This window comes from Nomascus leucogenys, chromosome 22a (genome assembly GCF_006542625.1).
Source record: "Nomascus leucogenys isolate Asia chromosome 22a, Asia_NLE_v1, whole genome shotgun sequence".
NCBI classification, from domain to species: domain Eukaryota; kingdom Metazoa; phylum Chordata; class Mammalia; order Primates; family Hylobatidae; genus Nomascus; species Nomascus leucogenys.
In genome coordinates this window covers 126,256,359-126,283,009 of record NC_044402.1, presented here as the reverse complement: position 1 = coordinate 126,283,009, position 26,651 = coordinate 126,256,359, and the positions used below count along the sequence as shown (strand labels likewise).

Sequence of the window (26,651 nt, the reverse complement as noted above, 5' to 3'; positions counted from 1 at the left end):
TTCCACAACTCAGGTTACATATAATCTGCAATAACCTTAGAGCAATTTCTAAAAATTATACCAGAGTCTCTTCTCTTTAAACTTGTCAGTTTAACTGTTTGTTTGAACATACAGGATCTTATATGCATCAGAAAACGGTATTATTTTTTTCTCCCCAGAAGCCAGAGCTATACCAACCTGTTCTGGGGGAGCAAAGGTCTTTCTTGTGCTTTAGAGAAACTCTCTACTGAGTTCCAGGACTTTTTTTTTTTCACTTTGATGATTAAACATCTTTCAGTTTCTTTTAGTTACAAAAAGTCTTATTGAAGTAATAACTTAAGTGCCCAGTTACTTACATTAATCAAAACTGTGAACATTATCTCAAGGAAACACTTCTCCCTTGGCCCACTCTGGGCCAGCTCCTGGCAAACAGAAGAGATGGCCTCTGTCTTGGCCTCCTCTCCCTGTTCTTCCATCTCTGTTCCCAACTTGGTCCCCACAATGCCTGCTCTCATCTGGGCAGAAACAGGAGAGCAGGAGAGATGGGGAAAGGAAAGGTTCTTCAAGGGCCTGGCATGGGCTAGTGTCTCTCACCCTCTGGCTGGGGAAGGTGTTTGACACTGAAGCTATGTCTTCTTGGGGTGCTTTCCAGTGTTCCTGAAGGCCTCCTCTGATTGGTTGACCATCTCTCACCTGGAGACATCATGGCTGTTCACTCTATGTCTTTCGTGGGTAACTGGGTATCCTGTAGGGCACTTTGAAACACATCCTGAGAGTCCTGGCTGCTCCAGGCACTCTCATGATCTAGGCCACCTCCAGACTTCCTCTCCAGGACCAAATCTGGTCCATAGAAAACACACTTTATACACATCTTTAACCCACCATCGGCGGCCGAACAGTTACTTGCTAAGCAACTTTCTGTGTGGTCACAGACCATTCACCCAGTCTCTTGTGCTTTTTCCTTCCGCTCTGTCCCTCAAACTGTTAGAAATAATACCAAGTTTTCTAAGTGGTTCCATTAAAGTCTCTCTCATTTGACTTTCCACTGGGGGAGACACTTCTCACCCCTCTTCTATTGGATGGACACTCATCTCTCTGTCTCTCTCTCTCTCACCCCCCTCTCACACCACACACACACACACACACACACACACACACACACACACACAGTCTATTTAAAATTCTCTCTAATATCTAGAGTCTATTTAAAATTCTCTCTAATATCTAGTCTCTGTCTCTCTCAGCCTCTAATCACTTTCCTAGGCTAGAAATGAGAGTTCAGTTAAGGACAACAATATTCATTTGGATCATCTCCTTTGCAAGCTCTGCTTCTGCAGTCAAGCTTTTCGCCTTGGAATGTGAGAGTAATTATCTTCTATTATTTTGTAATTAGCCTTTTGCATTTTGTACCCTGTTTATTTACATTCAAACTCTAGAAAGACAGGCTTTGACCATTTAAAATGGTTAACTCCCTCCCAGTTCTCCTTTTCTGGTTGTTTCTCAAAGCCATACTACCAGTATCAGGAGACATCCTGAAATAAAACTTTCTCTGATAAACACGTATTCTAGCCTGCAGAAGTCACAGTTTTCCACAGAGAAATAAAAGTGGGAGTCTTGGGGATACAGCTTACAGTACCCTCCAAGGCCCCTTCAAATGAGAATTCTGTTACACATTTGCTCCTCGAATTTAGAAAGGGAGAGTTAAACTGCAGAGTGAGAAAACAGTGAACAGAACCAGGCAGCAGAACCTGGCAAATGTTCCCTGGGGAAGTCACCAAGCACCCAGTTAGAACTGGAAAGGAGAGCAGATGTGAAGAATTGTCTTCTGATGCATGATCTGACTGCACAGAATGGCAGCCTTGAGGGTCGTAGCTCTGGAAGTTCACAGCTGCCCGGGGCTGAAGTGGAGCCAAGCAGGAAGTTAGAGAACACTCTACAGTGAAGTCTAAATTACAATGAACACCCGAACTCCATCAGATTGGTTTGCTGTTCCTGTTGCATAATAAAAATGAATATAAAAGAGAACTCATATCCTTATCAATACTCAGTCCCTAAACTATGAAAACATGATGGTTTAACACAATAAATACTTCCTAAACTGAGATGGTGAAGGAAAAGGCAAGCGAGTAGAGTTTCATTTTTAACTTTAACTTTTTGTTAATGAGCATACTCTACTTTACCTGTTATTATACTACTATACTATTACCTAATAATAATAAAGCAATAAAGCATTTTCACTTGGAAGAAAAATAGCAAAATACAAACAGATCAAGGTATCTGTGTCATGCCACACCCAAACTCAGTGTCTTAAAATGACATTCATTTAGTTTTGCTCACGAGACTGTGGGTCTTCTGGGTGATTTTTCTGGTCTCAGCCAGGCTCACTCATGCATCTCTAGTCAAATGTGGGTCAAGTAGATGGTTCTGCTATTCCATGCTGTGCTTTCTCACATTTTGGGGGTTCTCCTCTATTGTATTTTATCCTCCAACAGGCTAGCCCAGGCAAGTTCATATGGTGATGGCAGGGTTGGAAAAGAGCCATGAAAGCATTCACACCTCACGAGGCCAAGGCCCAGAACTGACATGCAGTCACTTCCATCTCACTCTACTGGTCAATGCAAGACTCAAGGCCAGTCCAGATTCAAGGGATGGGAAATTGACTTTACTTCTTGATAAAGAGCTATGAAAGCACATTACCAAGGGCATGAATATAGGGAGAGGGGAGTAATTAGGACCATTAGGAGAAACCTTGGCATCCTGAAGGAGCTGGGCCACATGAAGAAATGAAAGAAAGAAAAGAAGACACAGCTTAGAAATTACGTAGATATATTAAAAAGTTGAATATTAACCAGATTCTAAAGGCAAAGTTTTTATCCACACTCCTGAGTGAGCTGCAGGAAAAACTGTCATCTCTTATTTGCCTGGTTCCTACTCATGATGCTAGTATCAAATTTAGTGTCACATTCTCCGGGAAGCTTGTTTGAATGGCCTTCCCTTTAGCCAGTTGTGCTTGGCTTACTTATAACATTCTTTGGAAAAATCGGTTGTTTTATTTTCTGCTTTAACTGCTAGAATATGAGTCCAGGGTATATTATATATATTCCTGTCCTCCCCACCCCCTGCACAACACAAAGTAGATGTTGAAGAAATTTTAGTTAGAAAATAAACACAAAGGGAATAAATGACTAAAGGAATAGATGAATGAATCTCAAGCTGGATATTTATTAGAGAAGGTGTTCACATCTGCAGACGTCAATATTTTCTTGTGATTCCCACATCCTTGACAACCTGGTTTTAAATCCTATTCATTGCTTCTAAGCAGAATGGCAGCATTGTGAGAGATTACGATTACTTCTTTGATAACTATGTACAATGCAGCAACCAAGTCTTAAGGCCTGCCCCTCACTCTTCCTCCAAATTCCATCTATAAATGCAGACTCAAGGAAATCCAAAAAGGGTCATCATACTGGCCACAAATCTTTGTTGAAAAATCCACAAGTCAATGAAGCATACATTGTTGCACTAATAGTGGCCTCATAACCACTTATGTTTTGCTAAAGAAATGTCTTCTCATATTTGTAATGTGCTGATCTTTCAAAAGAAAACATCTAGTCTTGGTCCTAGAAAAAGACAGGTATTTTTCCAGTAAAATTGAATGGGAACAGAATAAACGTTTGTCTACTAGCTATTGTAAACCGGCTTTGTACCAAGCATTTCTATGCATTTTTTAATTTAATCCTCATCATAACCTACACAGTGAGATTTACTTGATCTCTCCTGTAAAGATAGAGAAAGTGGGTCACAGCAGTGTTTTGTTATTTCATCAAATAATTGACACCAAAATATTAATTTATTAATATTGCTGCCAAGTGTGATTTACTTACACACTAAAAAAAGAAAACTATGTCGATTTATTATGGTCTACCAGGAAGGACCATCATGAGTACTGTTCTGCAGCTCACAGTCCTGCTGCCCAATTCTGCATGGTTTGCCTGTTTGTCACCTCTCTAAACTTGTATGCATGGGAGTCTTCTTGGATATGAAGGCTGAAGCATAAATGGCTTTGAGTTATTGCTGTCAGGAAGTTTATCAGCAAAGTTAGCCAGTCATTTCAGTGTTATCAAGTAAAGTACAGGAAATATGTTTTAGAAGTTTTAAGAGAAAATCATCTTTCTTATAAATCAACTGATAAAATTTCAGTATTCAAAGACTGTGTTTTGAGTTCAATTGCAGTTCCATTCCTGAATCTCAGCTCTGTTGCTTATTGTAAATGGCCCCCATTTTGCCCCATCTTCCCTGGTCTCCACTTTTGAGCCTTTGAATAACCTCTTAAGGTCTTTGTGCTCTCTTCAATCTTTAATGTAGTGACCAGAAGATGAATTATGGCTGCAAATGTCTTATGAATCACTGTTTGGGTGTGTAAAGTGTCATGTTGGAGCTAGAGCTCTCACTGTCTTCAACAAAATAGGATCAGGATTTAAATCCAGATTTGCAGGTTGTGTAACTATTTGGTGCTCAACCACTACATTATACCTTATGCATGCATTTATAATTAGTATAGAATTTACAAGCACGGTGTGTAAGAAATGGCATTTTTTTTGTTTTCTTTAAATGAAATTAAATCCGCATCTGTTTTTCACTTTTCTGAACTTGTGTGTACAAGACTCCTCTTGGATATGAAAGACTGAATCATAAATGATGACGGAAAATGTTTCCCTACAATGGGTCATGAAGTCCCAGAACTGTTCTGCAGAGCAGAATATATAATATGGTCCTCTTAGTCTTTAGCTCATACTGGTTGTCACATGGGGTGTCTACTGTGCAAGCACAAAGAGCCCCTTGAAGTACAGAATTCTATATTTTGAAGGTTAGAACCATATGGTGCATAAGGCCCAGCCTATGCAAACTCTACCCCACCCAATTTCTCTACCAGTTAGAGGTCATGCCATTTTGCAAGGGTGCTATGAAGGATTAGGCTGCTGGTCCTCACTATTCATGGAATTCTAAACCTCTGTTCCTCTTTTAGTGCTAAGGAATTCCCCCTTCCTTCCCTGACCATCAAAGGCTTCATGTCTCTCTCTCATCAGTGTTGCTATTGCTAGCATTTCCTTGTCCAGGAGCAGCAGCTTCTGGAAAATAAAAGCCAGGAGGACAAGGTATCTACTGGGACCTGCTGCTTCTGGTAGAAAGAAGCTTCTCTGTGCCACAGGGTCAAATCCATGCTTCCACCTAATGGTCACCGCTTGATTTTACAAACCAGAAAATGCAAGTGTGTGGTCTTTGGGTCTTACCCAGCTAAAAGAAGTGAATTATTCTACTCAATGTTTTCTAAAATTTGAACTACATTTAAAAGTTGGGAGATTTCACATAATAGCAATTAAATCTGGGAACCCTGGGCGAGCATTTCTCATGGCAGCATCAGCTGGCACTGAGTAGCTTTTGTCCACTTGGGGTGCCCCTATGCTTTCCAGGTCACCTGCATTTCCATCATTGAGTCCTGAGGCACATCAGCTTGCAATAGATTTTCCTTGTAATGGAGAAATATTTCTCCTTAGCAATGCTTCTAACAAATGTGGGAATATAGAACTGAGAACAAAAGGGCTTCAAGTTTCAAGAAAAGTGGGAAAAAACATTTTCCTTTGTGGGAGTGAAGTACATTTCTATGTGCTTCATGTATAGGTAAAATACATGAAGGAAGGCATCTTTCCTGCTTCGCTTGCTAATGATACCTGTCTGTCCTGAAGGAATCTCAATTAGCATCTCATCTTAGACCTTTTCAGAACAGCAGAAGAACAGAAAGTTGAACACACAGAAGCCAAGGGTTTTATAATATAGCTGATCCTTCCCTTTACAGGGTTTTCATTCTTGTTTAGATTTAAATGTTGCACTATAAACCCTGTGTGCCTATATATGTCTGTGTGCACGTGTGGGTATGGTACCACTTTGTTCATAAGCCAAGGGCTGAGTTTACTTCCAAAAACACCTCTGTCAGGGTGGCCTGGCAGGGCCAAGCCAGGGCAGGTGTGTCTCTTCACCTTTTTCATCCCATGTGGAATATGCTCTTTCCACTCAATTGATAATTATAATGATTTTTAAGAAGATCTAGAATAATCCTGATGTAAGACTCCATGTCTTCCATTAATCTCTCCATCATTTTTCAAGCCTACACTAATTAATTGTTCTCTGAATGATTTTAAATGTATAGTAAGCAGTAGATAATAATGAAAATGATACCTTTAATTGTAACCTAATTAATTTGTGTTCAATAGTTCTGTGTCATAAAGAAACATAGTAAAATCTTTGAGGGCCAGAGATTGTATTTTACATAGCCTATAGGGGGTAGGTGTGTGTGTTCCCAGAAACCATAACAGAGTTGGATACAAGCTGTGTGGAAACTATTTGTTAATGGGTTCAGTGGTTGAAATCTGAGTTTTTGTCAATACCATATTTACTTGTATAATCTCCTCACACTTTCCTATTATGTTCATGAGCATTTGGGTCCCAGTTCTCCACTGCCTTCAAGAAGCACCCTCTGGGGAATCTCTGATTTACTAAACAACAGTGACTTTAACAAAGTACCCCAGCAACAAGTGTTAATGTTAATTAGAATTGAGATCTCCTGACACATTTGCTTTACTTGAGCAATTCCTTCATTTCTCAAAAGAGCTGTTAAGAACAGCCATTTCAAGTGGCTCAACTACTTTTGGTAAAGCAATAGCCTGTGACTGGTAGAAGTTTGTATGTATATCAGTGTGGAGGGGGGACAGAGAGAAACAGACGAGGAAGCAGAAACTTGACAGAGGAAGGCGGGGTTTATAAGTAGAATCTTCTTTCCTCTCTAGTGTGAGGTATGAAGTTGAGTACCCAGGGACAAGGAGGCAATAATGATGCGGAAGTGTAAAGAGAAGAAGGAGAAACAGTTAATACTGACTCATTGTTTTCTGTTCCAAAACAGTCTGAAACTCCCTCTTGATGTATCTACTTGCTTATTTTGGACAAAGACCATCTCATTGATGAATATTCAAGTAGTGCATGGTTTGCTTAAAACACCAAAGGTGGCCAGACAATCCCAGCACTTCGGGAGGCCGCTTAGGCAGGTGGATCACCTGAGGTCAGGAGTTCGAGACTAGCCTGATCAATGTGGTGAAACCCCGTCTCTACTAAAAATACGAAAATTAGCCAGGCATGGTGGTGGGTGCCTGTAATCCTAGCTACTCGGGAGGCTGAGGGAAGAGAATCTCTTGAACCCGGGAGGCGGAGGTTTCAGTGAGCTGAGATCATGCCATTGCATTCCAGCCTGGGTGGCAGGGTGAGACTCCAGCCTGGGTGACAGGGTGGGACTCCATCTCAAAAACAGAACAAAACAAAACAAAACACCACCAAAGGTGAGTGTGAACTTCAGATACTCTATACATTTTTGCCATTTTTGGCATTTTCTAATTCAGAACTGGCACCATTTAAGTTCTTTCTCTTCAGAAAAATAAAAGCTAACAACGCAATATTTTTCCCTTTCTCCTTCTCTTTCCTGAAAAGTAGTAGAAGGGTAGACTAGACGTTCAAGTAATAGTAACATTAATTTGAGTTTCGCTTTCACATAAGCAACTGGCTTGCACTGACATTATATATGTAACTCTACACTTGCCCCTCTGTTTTGCATTTCTTCTAATATGAATACAACCATCTCATTATTTAAAACTTAACAGAATTTATTTCTTCTTCCATCTTTGTCTACCTCCTTCATAATCTAAGATAAAGAATCTGAGGGACTAAAAACATATATGTCATTTCTTCTGGTCAGTAGACAATTTCCTGCTCTACAAACAGTGCTAAAAAATTCAGGAGGGCAGATTTTACATGCTGTAAACCAAAAGAGATGCTTTGGGGTTTTGATGTGGAAGAAAGTGAAAGTATGGTATAAATTCTGTTTGCACTCTGAATTTATTAGAATATTCATAACAAAGTGTAAAGACACTGTACGGTACATGTTTATCAATTTATATGTAACTAAGTGTTCCAAAAAGTTTGATTATGGACTAGCTAACTGTTTCATTTCTATGTATTTGCCCACACTTTGAAATGTCTGGATTTCCCCAGGGTGTCATCTGAATTTCCTGCTCTCCTAGTTTAGACTCATCCAGTCTTACTGTTCTAACCATGCCAAAGGAGTCTAGTCTCAGTTTTGAACCCACTAAATCTCTTTAGCTACAGATCTATAATCTGAACAATCTACTGGTTTTTCAATTTGATGTCCCAGAGCATTTCTAACTTAACATAGGCAAACTGTTAAGTCCTGACTTTCCCTCATAAACCTTGCTCCGTATCTCACATTGACTGTCTCTATCTCAGTAAATGACTTCCCAATCACCAAGTTTAAAGCCACAGAGTCATCATTGGGTGTTCCATGATGTAAACTGAATTACATTATCCTTATCCTTAAAAAAACAGTAAATAACTACAAAAATATCCAAATATCCACCACATAAACTTAAAAACCTAATTACAAGATGGCAGACACCATCTACTGCTTATGCAACATCATTCCCCCTTTTATCCCTGCTAATAGGCTTTTGATTTCATTTCCAGATGGAAGGCAAAGGACCTTTGCTTTAGGGGAAAAGGGGTTCTCTACAAGCCCATGGAAATCCGATTCTCCTTCACTCAGAGATTGGACCAGACAAGATGTTTCCCACTTCTGACCAATTAGATGAAATGGAGAATCTTCGAGGTATGATGCCCAGAACTGTGTAGCCCATCAGCTTTGTCATCATAGAAACAATCATCAAGGGTAGCAGAACAGAAGAATTGAAGGATACAAAGTTCCTGGGTCCTTGACATCCCTGAACAGCTGCAAAACACCTGGAACTGCCTACCTTGAGGCTTGATGCTAAGGGTGCGAACAAAGGCTATTATTGCTTAAGCCTCTGGTAATTTATACTTCGTAGCTGAAAGGCTTTCTAATTAATAACAAGACCCTTCAGGACTTTTGCTATCTTGTCACCACCTACCTTTGCAGTTTCTTCAATTTTCCCTAATCCTTTATACCAAACACTTTTTGTTCCATCCCATAGATTTTTAGGTTTTTATCCAGAAGGCTGACTTTTTTCTTCATCTTCCTGGTGAGCAACTCTTTGTTTCAAGTTCTAACTCACATATAACTTCTTCAAGCAAATATTATTTATCTACCAAAAGCTCCCGACTATTACTGCTAAAATCACACTGTCCCAGGAAGAACTAACTGATTTCTCTTCAGCTGTGATTTGGATATGGCTTGTTCTCACCAAAACTCATGTTGAAATCTCATCCCTAATGCAGCAGTGTTGGGAGGTGGGGCCTAGTGGGAGGGGTCTGGGTCATGAGGGTGAATCTTCATGAATGGCTTGCTGCTGTTCTTGAGGTAGTAAGTGAGTTCTCACTTTGGTGAGACTAGACTGGTTCTTGAGAGAGTGGGTTCTCATAAAGCCAGATGCCCGTTGAGTTTTGCCTCTTCATACATATCTACTTCCCCTTTGAACTTCCACCATGTTTTGACCCAGCACAGAAGCCCCAACCTCATGGTGAGCAGAAGCCAGCTCCATGCTTCTTGAACTTACCAGCCTGCAGAACCATGAGCCAAATACACCTCTTTTCTTAATAAATTACCCAGCCTCGTGTACCCAGAAACACAAGACATCTTCTGTTTCCCATAGTATTCATATTTTTATATAACACATGTGATTTTATGTGTCAACTTGACTGGGTTAAGGAATGCCCAGATAGCTGGTAAAACATTTCTGGGTGTATATGTGAGGGTATTTCTGGAAGAGATTAGTATCTGAATCACTAGGCTAAGTAAAGAAAATCACCCTCACCTAGGTTGGTGGGCATCATCCAATGTGTTGAGGATTTGAATAGAATGGAACAGAGAATGAAGAGCAAATCTACTCTCTCTTCTTCAGCTGGGACATCTGTCTTCTCTTGCACTCTGCATTCTAGCTTTTGGGATTTTTGACTCCGGTTGGGACTTACACCATTGACTCCCCTAGTTCTCAGGCCTTTGAGCTTGGACTAGAACTCTGCCTTTCCTGGGCCTACAGCTTGCAGAAAGCAGATAATGAGACTTTTCTGCTTCCATAATTATGTGAACTAATCCCTCATAATAAATCTCTTTATATATTTAAATCTATATATCCTATTGGTTCTGTTTCTCTAGAGAATCCTGACTGAAACACATAGTATACTGCAGTTATCTATTTGTCTGTCTTGCTCTAGAGTTTGAGCACTTAAATGTAAGGTTATCTTTTTTGTCATTGTACTCTCAGATCATAGAACTGTGGCTATAACATAATAGAAACCCAGAGAATGCTTCTGATTTTTATAAAATATATATCTACCCACAATAAAAGTATATATTGTTCACATATTTTCAATAGAACTGGTACAAATTTTGATAATTCTTTAAAACTACTAATAAGCCCCAAACTAATCATAAGACTCAATCAAATAGTGAAGTCAAAGTTTTTTGGGGAAGTGACTTTTTTTCTCATAAAAACACTATTTGTGAGCCAGGCACAGTGGCTCAAGCCTGTAATCCCAGCACTTTGGGAGGCTGAGGTGAGTGTATTTCCTGAGGTCAGGAGTTCGAGACCAGCCTGGCCAACAGAGTGAAACCCTGTCTCTACTAAGAATACAAAAAATTAGCTGGGCATGGTGGTGGGCACCTGTAAGCCCAGCTACTAGGGAGGCTAAGGCAGGAGAATCACTTGAACCTGGGAGCTGGAGGTTGCAGTGAGTCAAGATCGCACCACTGCACTCCAGCCTGGGCAACAAGAGTGAAACTCTGCCTCAAAAAAAAAACAAAAAAAAACACAACTATTTGTTCTCTATGTTTCTTTTTCTTTGTTACAAAATGCACACCTATAGCAATTTATACTTAACTATCAAAAATATACTTTGAAATTTCTGTTAAATTCATATAGTATTCCTTTGGCCAAATTTTAACTCATGCTTTAGAGTTGGTTATCCATATATGTGCTATGGCTCTACCACCAAAGCTTCAAGTTACATGTTAAGCCTGAGGAAGCTAGTACTTTGCTCCTGCCTGGGTATTGTTCCAGGAATATCCCTCAGCAATTGCAGAGACCATTCATCCTATTCCAATTTTAACTTGTGCACGACTGTCTGAGAGACCACAAGCTAAATTCATGTAAATTGCTTTCTAAGATGAGCATCAGACCTGAAAAGAATATTAAGGGATTAGTCTTTTCTTTGGAGCTCTAACACTCTTAAGAAATAGAAACCTGAAACTACAGGAGGTTCCTTGATTATTTGTTGTTTATTTCAATTGACAACTCTCTGTGAGTCCAACACATAGATTAATAAATTCAAAGCAAACATATGCTGTTTTTTAAAAAGTTGATGTTTAATAATATCTACCTATTAATCATGTAAAATTGCATTGCAGATTTTAATTTTAACTTGTGACATTTAAAGGTACATTAGATTAAAACTTTTACATTTCCTTTGACTTAGATTTGGGAATTTAGTGCCACTCCCAATGCCCAGTTATCATCTTCAGCTCACCATTTCAGATGCCTCCTAATATTGACTTTCTTTACTGCTTTCAGATTATCTTTGTTACATTTCTGTTCTCAATGTTACTTTTGTTCATTTTTTATCAGTTGCGTAAAATATTTTTTGAAGCAAAGGAAGCATAAATTCTAAATTACTCAAACTTCACAAGTTAAAACTGCTTTAGATGAGGCCTCTAGATATTTTTGAAGAAGTTTAGTATAAAACTTTTTAAGTTTTCAAGGCTGCTGTCTTGCATAGCTCCAAGAAGCACCATTTTAGGTATCTTTCATCTCTGTAAATAGTTGTATTTTCAAGTGGTACAATATATTGTTATGTCCCTTTACATAATCTGTGTGAATGGCTACTTGTGTTGCCTCTCTGTGTAGAGACAGAGATACTTGTTGTGAAAATTTTGTAAGTGATACTGCATGAAAGTAGTTTCTAGAGACAGGAGGAATTACCATCTGTGAGATCATAATCTGCCTTACCTGAACTGTGGTTTCCTGCTAACAAGGTGGGGCTCACAGAGCATCTTCCCAGTCGACTGGTGACCACAGGTGGCCCTGGTGTTCCATCCCATTCCTGAGCTTTGACCGGCTCTCTGGAGGAAGATGCCCCATGATGGCCTCTTTCCTTGTCCAACTTTGGTAATGGCTCCGTGCTGTGGCTTCGGACTTTCAGTTCCTCTGTTGATTCTGTGTAGTAACCAGAATTATATTCTGTTAAACAAGAGTAAAGTTCTTCCTAAACTACTTTCAAAAAATTAGTGTGATTTTCTAAAATTGTCTCAATATGTTGTTGGAAACTCAGACTTGAAGACTACAACATTTAAATGTAACAGAAACATAGACTCCAGGGGGCCTTTTTTCTGAGTTGTGTAGGCTAGTATCTCTGGCAAATACAATTTTCTTTTTGGAAAAAGAGTACCTCGACGAACCTTTAGTAACTCCTCCCTTGTGCTCATCTCTGAGTACACTTATTTAAGAGTACTTCACACTCACTCTCTTTACTTTCTAATCTTCACAAAAATTCAGCCAAACCATGCTATCAAATCTGCTCCTGATAACATACCTTGTGCCTTTTATTTGGCAAATATATAAGCCTTTTTTTTCAGCCATTTGACAATTATTTGATTACTCACTCATTTATATCTTCAATTCTCTTGGCTTTGCTGATGGTCCATCCTCCTGTGTTGTGTTCTATATCTAACACCTTTCCTTTGTCATTTATATCATCTCATCCTCCATGCATCCCTGGCACATTGGTTGTTTCCGAGGTGCTAGTTAGCCACTGTGCTTCTTCTGCTACATATATTCTTTCTGATTTTTGTCCTCAAGGATTCAGCTAGCAATCATCTAATTGTTAGTGATTTCTAACTATTTTATCAGATGCCTGGACCATTCTTTTTATCTGTAGATTCATTTATCCAACTGCGTACTAGGTGAATCCATGTGGAGTCCCTGTATGAACATGTCAGATACTGAACTGATAATTTCTTATTAAACTACTGGTTCTTTCTGTCCAACCAACTATCCAAGCTAGAAGCTTGTCTCTCCCTTTCTTTAAGTGATAATCCCCAAATCTATCAGTCAGAAGATTCTACAGACTTTATTTCTGGGTGTCTTGCTCTCGCTTCTCTTCCACTTTGTTTCATGTCTACCTCAACTGCTCTGGTTCAGCTCTAATCCTCTCACTTGAATTACTGCAACTTGTCTCTGACTCTATCCTTGACTCCTCAAAGTATAAGCTCCTTATACTGCCAAAACGATCTATTGAAAATGCAAATCTGATCATAATGTAACCCTGAATAAAATCATTCCAGAAGCCTCCTGTTGCCCATAGAATGTCTAAGCTCTTTAATATCATCGGCAAGAATCTCCACCTTCTTGCTCTTTCCTTCCCCTCTAGCTTTGTCATTCCCTGTTAACCTCCCTGTATTACATTGGTTGTAGGTTCTTCCTCCCCACTCCACCCCCAATAAAAACAATGCTGTTTTCTACAGCTATTACCACCCCTCCTTTGAATGCCCTTATGTCTTGTCTTTCTTTGCTTAAACTCTACTCACTCCTCGTAACTCAATTTAAGTATCCTCTGAAGCCCTCCCACCCTTTCACCAGTCTTGCAGTGTCATGGTCATCTCTTCACTGACCTTGCTTTATAGTTCTATGTATCTGCACTTCCCAAAAGGCCTTGAGTTATTTTAAGGCAGGTATTGAGGTTTTGTTTGTTTTGCAGTTTTTAAAAAGTGGTTGACTCCACCACCTATCATATTGCTCAATGAATTTTTAATTTAATTAATTTATTTATATTGCAGATTTCTCAGCTCTTCATACATCTTTCTAATCTGTGTAGGAAATATAACATTCCTGATGGAACTAGAAAATCAAGTGATAATAAGTATGTTAATGGAGCTAATAGTATTTTCAAAAATCTGATTATCTAATAACCACAAGTCGTAAAATTCACCAGGTTAGCAGTTTAATTCAAATAAGGAATTTTTTTAGAAAATCACAGAAATGATTCAAAAAATCTGAATTTTTTTTTTTTTTTTAACACTTGGGTTAAAATCCTTATCAACTTTCAGCAGTGTGATAACACAAATGTCACACTTTGGTTCACCATTATCTGAATCTGTGGGACACAGAACAGGCTGTCATATATTGAGCAATCCGGGTCAGGAATGTCAGAGGCCTCAGCTTTGCAACTGTGGCTGTGACCCATGTCACCTCTTGGGGAGCCTCATTTTTCTTACCTACAAAACAAAGAAAATACCAGCCCTACCTAACTTCCTTGATTTTATTTTAAAAATCTAATAATATTCTACAGTTTAAAATATTTTGAAAACTAAAAAGTGCCCAACACATATAAAGTAGTATTCAGTTAAATATAGTCTTTTGGCCTTTATTAGTTTATTTAATTTTTCTACATTAGATAATTACTAAGTCTTATACAAATGGAAAATTGCCAAATCACATTTAGAAATAGAACTCTAGCCTATTATCTACAGTAACTAGCTTGGGAAGTCAACCTATGAGGTACCAGTCACACTTGTAGGGAGTAGACCTGTCTCTAGGAAATAATCCTAAAAGCTAAACAACCACCCATGTAAAAATTGGCCTCAAACAGTCAAGACTTGAGTAATAACTTAGCTTCCCCAATTTTTGGCCCAGTATCCAACTTAGGAACAACTGAGGAAAAGTAAATATACACCTTTAACCAATCACATAGAATGCCCCATTTCTAGTGCGCTTACCTGCCACTTCCCCAAGTTAATAGTCCCCAGTCAAGGTACAATTGAAGCCTTGTCATTGTCGTTGATAAATGAAAAACTTTACACAAACTTAATTTAGCAGAGTTTATTTGAGAAAAAGAAATGATTTGTGAATTGGGCAGCACCCTAAACAAGTAAAGGCTCACAGTATTTGTAGAAAGAAAAAAGAAATAACATATAGGAATATCCTGATTGATTACAGGCCAGCCTTCACCTTATTTGGACACGTTTTGACAGTTTGCAGTCTGTGATTGGCTGAAAAGTTGGCTGCTATGATTGGCCAAGACTCAGCTACTTGTTATAATATACTGTTATGATAGGTTGTAGTTTATTTATATACTAAGTTAGGTTGCAATTCATTACATATGGAGGCAGCTTTAGGCCAAATTTAATTGAACATTTTTCCCCCATAAAGCCTTCCTACTGCTCTGCCTGCCTCTGAGTCTTTGCCAAATGCAAGCTCTGAATAAATAGCCTTTGCCTGTCTCTTTTGTTTGATCTTCATTTATTTCCATATTGCTATAGTCTCTTCCAGCTCTAAGATGCTATCCAGTTGTGTAAACACATGTCATGAAAAACATTATATGAGATTAACTTAAATCAGGAGGGTAGTTCCAATACAATCTCAGAAAGATTTCAGGGTTTTAAATAGGCCTGTGTATAAACTTGTTTTAGTTATAATGAAATCAAGTATATGAAGTCTAAATTTTTTTTTGAATGAACATGTTTCAGAGATTTATTAATCATTAATGATGAAACAAATAGGATGGTAAAGCTGGTCCAAAGAATATTTGGAGGACCTAAGTATTTATAGACATTTTTAAAAGAATGTTAGAATAAAATTGCTAAGTTAGAAATAAAACTGGTTGTGGCTAGGCATCGTGGCTGAAGCCTGTAATCCCAGCACTTTGGGAGGCAAAGGCAGGCGGATCACCTCAGGTCAGAATATCAAGACCAGCCTGGCCTGGCCAACAAGGTGAAACCTCATCGCTACTAAAAACACAAAAATTAATCGGGCGTAGTGGCGGGTGTCTGTAATCCCAGCTACTTGGGAGGCTAAGGCATAAGAATCGCTTGAACCCGGGAGGTGGAGGTTGCAGTGATCCAAGATCGAGCCACTGCACTCAAGCCTGGGCAACAGACCGAGACTTTGTCTAAAAAAAAAAAAAAAAAAAAAAAGAAAGAGAAGAAATAAAATTGGTTAATGTCCTTAAAGCAATACAATTACAACCTTTAGAGTCATCTTTCTACCAAATATAAAGAATTTGCATCTCTAGTCAGGGGCAGGAAGAGGGCATTTGGATGGTAATCAGCGCTCTGCAGAAAAAATAAAGCACGGAAAAATAATTGAAAGCAGGGGCCAGGTTCAATGCCTCACACCTGTGATCCCAGCACTTTGGGAGGCCAAAACAGGAGGATCATTTGATCTCAGGAGTTCCAAATCAGTCTGAGCAACATAGCGAGACACTGTCTCTACAAAGAGGATAAAATTAGCTGGGCATGGTGGTGCAAGCTTGTAGTCCCAGCTACTTGGGAAGCTGAAGTGGGAGGATTGTTTGAGCCTTGGGAGGTCGAGGCTGCAGTGAGCCGAGATTGTGCCACTGCAATCCAGACTGGGCAACAGACTGAGACCTTGTCTCAAATAACAACAATACTAATAATTGAAATCAGGAACTCAAACAGGTATTTGCACATCCAAGTTTATGGTAGCATTATTCACAAAGGACAGAAGCAACCCAAGTGTCCATCGATGACTGGGTCAACACAACGTGGTACAGGCACACAGTGGGGTATTACTCAGCCTTACAAAAAAAGGAACTTCTGGCACATGCTGGCATAAGGGTTTATTGCTACTGGAAGGATGTTATTGCTTCTAGTATTGCTTAAGTAAAATAAGCCAGTCACAGCAAACCACCATGGCATGTGTATACCTATATAACAAATCTGCCCGTTCTGCACATGTATTCCAGAACTTAAAGTATAATTTAAAAAAAATAAATAAAAACTGTATTAAAATATACCATAACCTAAAAGCACTATTTTAACCATTATTTTTATAAAAAATATAGTTAAATACATATAACATAAAATTTTCCATCTTAGCTATTTTCGAGTGCATAGTTCACTAGTGTAAAGTACATTCACTTTGTTGTGTAATCAATCTGCAGGGCTCTTTTTGTCGGCAAAACTGAAGGTCTGCACCTACTTAGTAACAACTCCTCATTTCCTACTCCCTTTGGCCCCTGGCAACCACTCCTCTACTTTCTGTCTCTAAGAATTTGACTACATTAGGTATATCATGTAAGTGGAATCATACAGTATTTGTCTTTTTATGAGAAGTCAAAATATTTTAAAGGCAATACATTCCTGCACAATAATTAAAGATAATTTAACCAACAGTTGTTTTTCAGTGTCCTGAGACAAATGGAATAAAACCAGTATCAGAAAATAACATTATAAACTATTCCCAAGCTGTTTATTCACAGCTTCAAAGAAAGTGTAACTCTAGCTTCCAAACGTCACAGCCTCAAAGCCTAACGACCCATCTGCTTCAGCCCACCTTCTCTTCCAGATTTTAAACAAACCAGGGAGTGTCACTTAGGTCTCCAGCCTCAATTAAATAAAAGCCAACAGCTTTGGAAAGGAATTTTGTGTGTGTGTTTTTCTCTTCTTCTTTGTTTTCAAGTCCCAGAGGTTAGTCTTCTGTAAATTTTGGCAGGTATATTTAGAGAAACTTGAACAAAAGGATTAAAGAAATGGTACTACTCAGACCTGTGCCTGTATACCTTAATGTCTGCCTCCTAAATAGAAAGCAGAGCTGAAAAATCTGTAAGAAAATCATAAATGTATTATTGAGAATTTTATTTGGGAATAAATCTGTTTTTTCGTGTGTGTGCGTGTGTGTGCGTGCACGTGTGTGTGTGTGTTCAAGAACTGCTTCCTAACCAAGGTGTTTTCTAATTCAAATAAATACGAAAATCTTCAAAATAGCTGTTGAAAAGAAACAAATTGAAAGTGGACAATTAGACTCTTGTAATATATAATATGTAAATAAGGTATATTGAAAACTCAAGGAAACCTATTCAGAGGAAAAGGACATATTTATCCATATCCATATATCTCAATGTCTTTTTAAAGTCTGTTGAAAACAAAATTGATTTTAGTAACATAACCTCTCTGGAACAAGATCAATCTTACATACTGTGGTAAAGCTTTATGTGGAATCTGAGTTATTTTAAGTGTTCACAGTTACAGCCCCAGCATGTAGCTCACGGTGCCAACTACATAAAACGCACCTATCCTCTTCTCAGTGAATGAATGAGCGAATGTTGACTATTGCTCTAAAATCTAATTCTCACATTGAAATCTGAACTTGAATTAAATTTATTACAAAAATGAGTGTATTATTTTATTATATTTGTATTTCAGACTGGGTGTTTTGTATATCATTGTCTTAAATTTGTTACAGTGTTTAAGCTGAAGAAGGATATAGAAGAAAGATAAGACCAGGAGCAATTCGTTTCTGAGCAAACACTCCCTCCAGGATTCTAATCCATCACACCTCATGCAGCTAACCCTAAAGTTTCCCATTTCCTGCCTTTCTATGCGGTCTGTGGGTCTACTTCTGTCTCTCTGGCTTCTTCCCTGTCTCTCTCCCTCTCCATCTGTGCCCTGGATTCTGGGCCACCTAGGAAGACTTGGTTTCCTGGGTCTAATGGCTTTTACCATTAGGTCTGACCCCATACATTAGTGGGTTTTACCAGAATCTCTTATTCACTCTTCCTCATCAACATTGATTCACTCAGTAACATACAAGTACTGAAGATTCTTATAAATCCTCACCACCTAAAGATCTCTTTTAAGGTCTAGGAACAAAACAATATAGCACGAACGAACCTTTGCCTATGACTGCCTGGGTGGGGGCACAACTTTGTTAAAATTGGCAGCACTATTCTCTCTCCTAACTTGCTCTTCTTCTAGCTAAAAAGTCATGGTCTTCAGAGCCAAACAAACTTCCACTTTGCATTTTGGCCATGCCGTGTATTTGCTACTTAACCTTAGTCAAGGTTCCTGAACCCCAATTTCCATATTTGTAAACAAAGATAATTGCTGTTACTGTGTTCCTGTGAAGATTAAATGAGATACTGCATTTAAAGTTCCTTACATTGCAATGCTAACAATTATTTTTTCTCCTACTGTTCTTTTCAATGACGTAGATTACCCTTCTTACAGGTTTGCCAGGAAGACACTTGGCTATCATCTAATCTATGTCATCCCTAGCCTGGAGAGTGCCCACGACTTAGCAGTCTTGGGATTTGGACAGGAAACAGAAGCATATAATACTTTTCCATGCTTTTCCCTAACCACTATCATGGCTCTATTCTTGCCTTCACTTTTCTTCTTTGTATTAAGGCAAAAGCCCCTACCTGGCTGTCTCCTGTCATGATCCATTTCCATTTATTTTCCAGTGAAATTACTTCCTGATTCCCCAAGGCCCTTAGAACCAAGGTCCAATGCTTTGGGTTAAGATATCAGGCCCTTCAAAAACTAGTTTCTGGCAGCTCTCAACATTTCTTTTCCATTACGTGTTTTAATTGTGGAGATGATGAGTTGTTTTCTTTATATTTGCTCTTACTTCAGCCTGACACACCTCTCCTCCAAAGCAAAATGATGAGCTAATTAGCCAGGTCTTCTTGTTTGGGAATACTTAGCTTGGGTGTTATCATTCAAGGAAGACTTCTCCTAATTCCTTTTCCTAGTTTGAGTTAAAGCTGTGGGTAAAGGGTTAATATCAGGCTTGGGCTGCCCTAAAGAAAGTGACCTCAGAGGCTGCCATATTGTAATACTTTGACCTTGGCAATTACAATAACACAAAGTGTAATGTTGCACCTGTCCTATTTATTGTAAGCCCTGATCTGTTGGTCTGCACCTGGACAGGTGGACTACTAGGTGGCATGAGGGCCTGGGACAATGTGACAAAAATAATAAAATATTTGTGGGGAGCCAAGGCTGCAGCTTCTCTGGATCAAGGTGACATGTGGGTGCCTTGGTTTTAATTCCAGCAGTCATAAGCCCTTGGTACGATAGCTGTGTATATGGTAGCTGCTGGGGGTACCTATGAAGTATAGAACCAAACTACATTTCTGCAACCTAAGCAAACATGGTATCACATTAAAACTTTCTGTCATTGCTGGGCCACCCTATGCCTTCCATGGCACATGTCTTGTGCTTTGATGTGACATGTCGCTGGCATCACTTATCACTCCCAGTTGTTGTTTATATATCTTGTTGCCCCCATTGGATCACAAGCTTTAGACTAAAGACTACATCTTTCACATTGGTACTCAGTATCTAATAGAGTCCTCAGTGAGAATTGAAGGCATGGGATGAATAACTGCATGCCTGCTTCACCAAGGATAATAGCTTATTACTGTTTGCTTCTGGCTCTAATCCCATCCCTGGCTCATACCCACCTCTCCAATGTTTCCCTGCAGATGGGCCATGCATAGCAAGCATAAACCAATAGCCCTCAATAACTGGAGAACATGAGTTAGTTGCTGTTGTCAAAATTGTCTTTTCTTAAGCCATAAATGTTTCCACAATTACCACTTGTTATTAATAGGCCATAAAAAAACAAGCAATTTGCCTGGAAAAATGAGTTATATTTGGAAATATGAACAGTCACATCATTTACTTGGGAAAATTTAAGATTCTATTCTCCTTTTTTTTTGCAATATTTAAAAGGATTCAACTGTCATTCATTTAATTGCTTCTATGAACATGTAGATAACTCAGCTGATTTACATAAAAAGCTTTTATATGTGTGGTTCATGATTGCTGGTTTTTTTTTTATTTATTTATTGATAGAGTTTCACTCTTATCACCCAGGCTGGAGTGCAATGGTGCGATCTTGGCTCACTGCAACCTCAATCTCCTGGGTTCAAGCAATTCTCCTGCCTCAGCCTCCCTGGTAGCTGGGATTATAGGTGCCCACCTCCACACCCAGCTTTATTTATTTATTTATTTATTAGTAGAGATGGGGTTTCATCATATTGACCAGACTGGTCTCAAACTCCTGACCTCAAGAGATCCGTCTTGGCCTCCCAAAGTGCTGGGATTACAGGCATGAGCCACTGATGTGATTTTTGAAATATCACAATCTCACATAGAGATCACTTGGTTACAAAATATGGGCTCTGATTGTGCCTGGAAATAAAGAGACCAAAGGTCTGTTGCTGATGAGCAATTGAGCTTCCTGTGGACATAAAGAATGGTTCCAAGTTGTTGCTTCATATTGGCATAATCAACAGGATCAAAGACACTGCATGCTACTCCAACTGCTGAACAATGAGAATACAGAGAAGTGATCAAGGCAGATTAGTTAAGCAGAAAAGACAACACATTTTAAACACTAAAGGAGGCACTGAACTAAGTTGCATTATCAGATGGGTATTAGATTCAGTAATCAAATTTTAGAACTGAAACAGCCTTGGAAATCACCACTTGAAACAGCTCAGTCAAGGTAAGGTGTGTGTTTGTAATTACTGAGATGGTTGTCCTGCGTCTCGGAGGATAACTCCAGGGAAGACCAGTTCCTACCTCATGGGGAACCTTGGCTCAATTTTGAATATATTTAATTTCTAGAAAGCTCTTACAGAGCTCACGTTGACATTCTTTCCAGTACCACCATTGGTTAGTTGTTGGTACTCCCGATACAGTCACCCTGAACTGTATTCTAATTGAATATCACAGAGTATTTTAAAACTGTGGTTTCTGGAGATGATTAGAGCCAGACAGATAGAGATGTTTACCTACAAGCCCAGGCAAGTGCTGGGGGCTTCTCATTGCACTGCTATTACTCCATCCTCCAAGTCTCTAAGGAATAGAGGGCAAAGGCGGTGTGCCTCCACCATGAAAGAGTATGTAGGAGCGGGGGGATTTTTTTATATTTCATTATTCTTTCTCTCTTGTGTAAACTCTGTTATTTGGGGTCAGCTATGTCAATTCTTACATCCAAGGGATGCCTTCTCTTCAAATATATATAGAGAAAGAACAGCAGCTCAGTCATTTGGAGATCCCATGGTTTTAAATACAGTTGGAAAGAAAGCCTAGGTTTGTGTTTATGAAGGCACACAAGATAAAATGATGGTTTACATACAGATGGGGCACACTGAATCAAGCGGAATATGCAAAAAATCCTAATCATTTTACAGGTGTAAAAACAGCACAGAGCCTTCACACAATTTGTCCAAGATCGCACAAACAGCAATTAGCAAAGACTTGATAAAGAGAAAGGCTTTTTCTTTATCAGAGATTCTTCAACAGAGTTTACACAAGAGAGAAAGAATAATGAAATATAAAGCATTGCCCCTGCTCTGCTATGCTCTTTCCTGGTGGAGGCACAGGGCCTTTGCCCTCTTTTCCTTAGAAACTTAGAGGATGGAGAAACAGCAGGTCAATGAGAAGCCCCCAGCACTTGCCTGGGCTTGTAGGTAAACTTCTCTGTCTGGCTGGCTCTAATCAGCTCCAGAATCCATAGTTTTAACACACACTGTGACATTCAATTAGAATACAGGTCATGGTGACCGGGAAAGAGAGAGTTCTAAATTTGCATCGGGAGTACCTACACCAGGCAGTGTTCACCTCTCACTGTAACACAGGGGAACATACACACTGACTTATACACAACAGTTCTCCATAAAATAGTTGCAAATAATAACAAATTTTCATAGCATGGAATAATAAATAGAATTTTTAAAACCATGTCTGGCCTTTAAAAGCCCTCCACCAAACATCCAGATGATGGAATTATTAATTTTTTTATCAGGATACTTGAGGATTGTAGAGATATTGCCACCAAATTATTTCTGCCTAAAACATCCCCCATTAATAGTAGATCTCAGGTACTAGCATATTTCAGCAACACTTTCTTTGAGAAATTCTAGTGTTGCAGGGCAAAGCGGGGCAATTCGCTCAGAGAACTCAATCTATCTTTTAATTTATGTTTGTACTGCGGAAGTCAAGAGACTAGCCGCATGCTGACCAAATCCCTTTGTCCTTCTCTCTGGGCGTCTAGTTAAGCCATGTTTATGAGCATTCCTTGCAGTTAGGGAGAGCTGTATAACCGAGGTCTAGCCATTAGAATGTAGGCGGAAATGACATATGCTACTTCCAGGTCTGGGCATCAAATGTCCTATAAAATCCTCATCCTTTTGCTTTCTTCTGCCGGCTGGAATTTTTTTTGACATTTTATAGGCTGTCAGACCCACTAGATGGAAATTTCTCGAAAACCTGGAAGAGTAGCCCATCTTTCACTGAATTCACTAACTGGTTGCCACCTTGCCTGTGGCAAAAATCACGGCCTGTGACATAACCCAGAAATAAATCATATTCCATACACTGCTGAGGTTTTGGAATTGTTTGCAATAGCAGTTGGACTATTCTCTAGATGTAACTCTTAATTCTAATTATAAATTCATGTAGCACTCAGCTTCTGCCCAATTCTTCATACAGATTTTAACAGAAATTATTTCTCATTTTCTCTTCTGTAAAACACAGTCTAAATATTAGATCCTTGTGTTTCTAATGAAGAAAACATTATTATTGGTATACTGACAGAAAAACTAAGAGACAGAGAAATTAGGTTGAAAAATACAGTTCAAAAATCCAATATGTGATGCTTTTGTTAGCTCTAGTTGTAATAAAATGCCATTATAAAGCTCATACTCTTTATTGAATATTGAATAGATATTTTAAATTCTCTGGCTTTAGTAAATATGTGCCAAGTGTAAAAGTAGTTGAATCTCTAGAATGATCATTCATTTGAACAGCTTACATATATTATATTTTATTTGTATTAATTTGAATGAGGCTAGTGCCAACCAAATTTTTTTCAAATAGTTTTTCATTCAAAATAGTAGCAAAACCCCCAAATCTGTAAGAAATAGTTTAAAAATTAGATTATTTTAAAATAATCATAAATAAAATATTAACCATTCTTAACACACATAATTTAGATATAAATCAGATATACTTAGGAATAAATAAGAATGAATTAAAATATTTTCCCAGAAATACAAAAACTGTAAAACGTCTTGGCTTGGGATTGAGAAGATCTGTAGTTCATTCTCAGCTCAGTTCAATAAAATCTTCAGGAAATTGAGGAAACAGCTCTTACTGAGACTTGGTTTTCTCACATACAAACATGGATTTGAAACAAACTGTAAGAATTTTCCTATGTCTAAACTTGTATACTTCTATGATACCAAAGTTTCAGAAAAAACCAAAACAGTTCATGAGGCTTCAACAATATTAGTTCTGTTTTAAAATATACCTTCACTTTACATTTCAGAGTGTGTCTACGTTCTTCTTATTATAGTCTTCAATTAAATTAAACTACGTATAGTTTAATTTAATTCTCCTTCCTACTACCTTCCCCCAATCAAATCACAGTGGACTATATAATAAATGAAGAAAGTGACCTATTAAAAACATTAATGATTTGTTTTTAATGTTTTTCCCTGCCTGTTATTAAAAAAAGTTAATGTTTTCTAGTTACTATTGGAAAGTCAGGAATGCAGTTCTTCTACATGATGTCTTATAACAGCAGCAGCATCAACACTGTTATTAGAGCTACCACATATTAAGTGGCTACTATGGGTCAGATGCTGCACTAGACTCCTTACAAATATTATTTCCAGTTTTTACTATGATGGTTAATTTTAGGTGTCAATTTGATTGGATGGAAGGATGTCTGAATAGCTCATAAAGTATTGCTTCTGGGTGTGTCTGTGAGGTGTTGCCAGAGGAGATTGACGTTTGAGTCAGTGGACTGGGAGAGGAAGACCCACCCTCAATGTGGGTGGGCATCATCCAATCAGCTGCCAGCAGAGGTGGAATAAAGCAGGTGGAAGTAGCTGGGATAAGCTGGCTTGATGAGTCTTCTGGCTTTCATCTTTCTCTGGTCTGGGTGCTTCTTGACCTTGGATATCAGACGTCAGGTTCTTCGGCCTTTGGACTCTTGGACTTGCACCAGTGGTTTTCTGGGGGCTCTCGGGCCTTCAGCCATAGACTAAAGCCTGCACTGTAGGCTTCCCTACTTTTGAAACTTTTGGACTTGGACTGAGACACGACTGGCTTCTTTGCTCCTCAGCTTGCAGCCAGCCTATCATGAGACTTCACCTCATGATTGTGTGAGTCAATTTTTCCGAATAAATTCCCTTTCATATGTACAAATATCCTACTAGTTCTGTCCCTCTGGAGAATCCTGACTAATACATTTACCTAGCCTTTCCAGGCTTCACTGTGAAGCAAAACTTAGGGTCCTGTTGACTAGGAAAACTCACTGTTACAGACTGAATATCTGAGCCACACCCCCTCCCCAATTTATATGTTGAAGCTCTACACCCAGATGTGACGTTATCACACACATTGGGTGTGATATCCAAAGGTGGGGCTTCTGGTAGATAATTAGGTTTAGATGAGATTGTGAGAGTGATACCTCCATGATGGGATTAGTGCCTTTATAAGAAAAGGAAGGGACAGCAGAGCTTTCTCTGTCTGCCATGTGAGGATACAGCAAGAAGGAGGCCATCTCCAATCCTAGAAGAGAATCCTCACCAGTACTTGAATCTCTTGGCACCTTGACTTTGAACTTCCCAGCCTCTAGAACTGCAAGAAATAAATGTCTGTTGTTTAAACCACCCACTCAATGGTATTTTGTTACAGTAGCCTGAGCAAACTAAAACACTCACCAAGGAAAATTCACCAAGGGTCTCAATGGTTGTATAAGCTCCCCAGTGCCAGTCAGAAGTGGGTGACAGGAGGAACCAGGACATGAATGCAAGTCTATCTAAACAAACAGCCTTTCCAGAGAGGGTTCACTTTGGTTTTTTTTGGTTTTGTTTTGTTTTGTTTGGGTTATTTTAAGGAGGATTATTTATGTTATTAAAAACAACAGAATTTTCTTTACAGAAAATTTGAAGACTATATAAACAGGAAGAGTGGTATAATGAGATGTGGGAAATGGAAATCTAGATAGTACATCTTATACACAACTGATCTCCTGAGACACTTCAATAGACAGTCATAAAGAAGCCTGTAGTAGTTTTCAGCTGGGACACATACTAGATCAGTACTCCTGCACAGTACTGAGTTATCCAAACCACAGTTACTAGGATATATTTATTGGTAACGTTGAAACAAGCCAGAAAACAAAGAATGTGACTTTTCTAAAACTGGCTTTAGCAGTTTACTCTGAAATTTTTTGGATTGATTTTTTACAAAAGACAAGTGAGGAAAAGTGTGTGTGTGTGTGTGTATATACACACACACACACACACACATATATATATATATACACACACACTTATTATGTTCAACCAATGGTAAAAGGTATACGCCTTTACTGTATCTGTCTAGACATTTTGCATGCCAGGCACTGTGATTTGGAAGAATAGAACAGTGAACTAAAACACTGTGACCTCTGCCTGAATAGAACTCCTAATGTAAGGTAGCGAGAAAATAATTACATGAACTCATATGGAATTAGAGCTCTGATAAGAGCTACAAGAAGAGATGATAGATATAATGAAAAGATATAATAGATGAATTTTTTTAAGTAGGGAAGTCAAGAAATCTTGATTAAATAGTGATTCAAAAATGGCAAAGGGGAGGGTGAGGGTGGAATAGATTAGTTTTGCGGGCACAGGGAAATATTTGTGCAATGCCCAGGGCAAGTTGGAAGAGAGGAAGATCTGCGCAGCTGGAATGAAGAGGGAAAGGGATAAAAGGCACTAACTGAGGGTGAAGTGACAGAGCTGGTCAGATATACAGGGCCTCCTTCTGAAAA

General features: G+C 38.8%; 1 protein-coding gene across 5 annotated transcripts in view; it reads right to left on the bottom strand.

Annotated features, from left to right (window-relative positions):
• The window catches only part of NYAP2 (neuronal tyrosine-phosphorylated phosphoinositide-3-kinase adaptor 2), a 332,390-nt gene that overhangs the window by 89,094 nt on the left and 216,645 nt on the right, over window positions 1-26,651 (bottom strand). For all 5 annotated transcript variants that reach the window (XM_030802950.1, XM_030802949.1, XM_030802952.1 and 2 more), the window contains one exon: window positions 12,018-12,224. In XM_030802950.1, coding sequence (XP_030658810.1) covers window positions 12,018-12,224 — 207 coding nt within the window. The remainder of the gene's footprint in view (window positions 1-12,017; window positions 12,225-26,651) is intronic.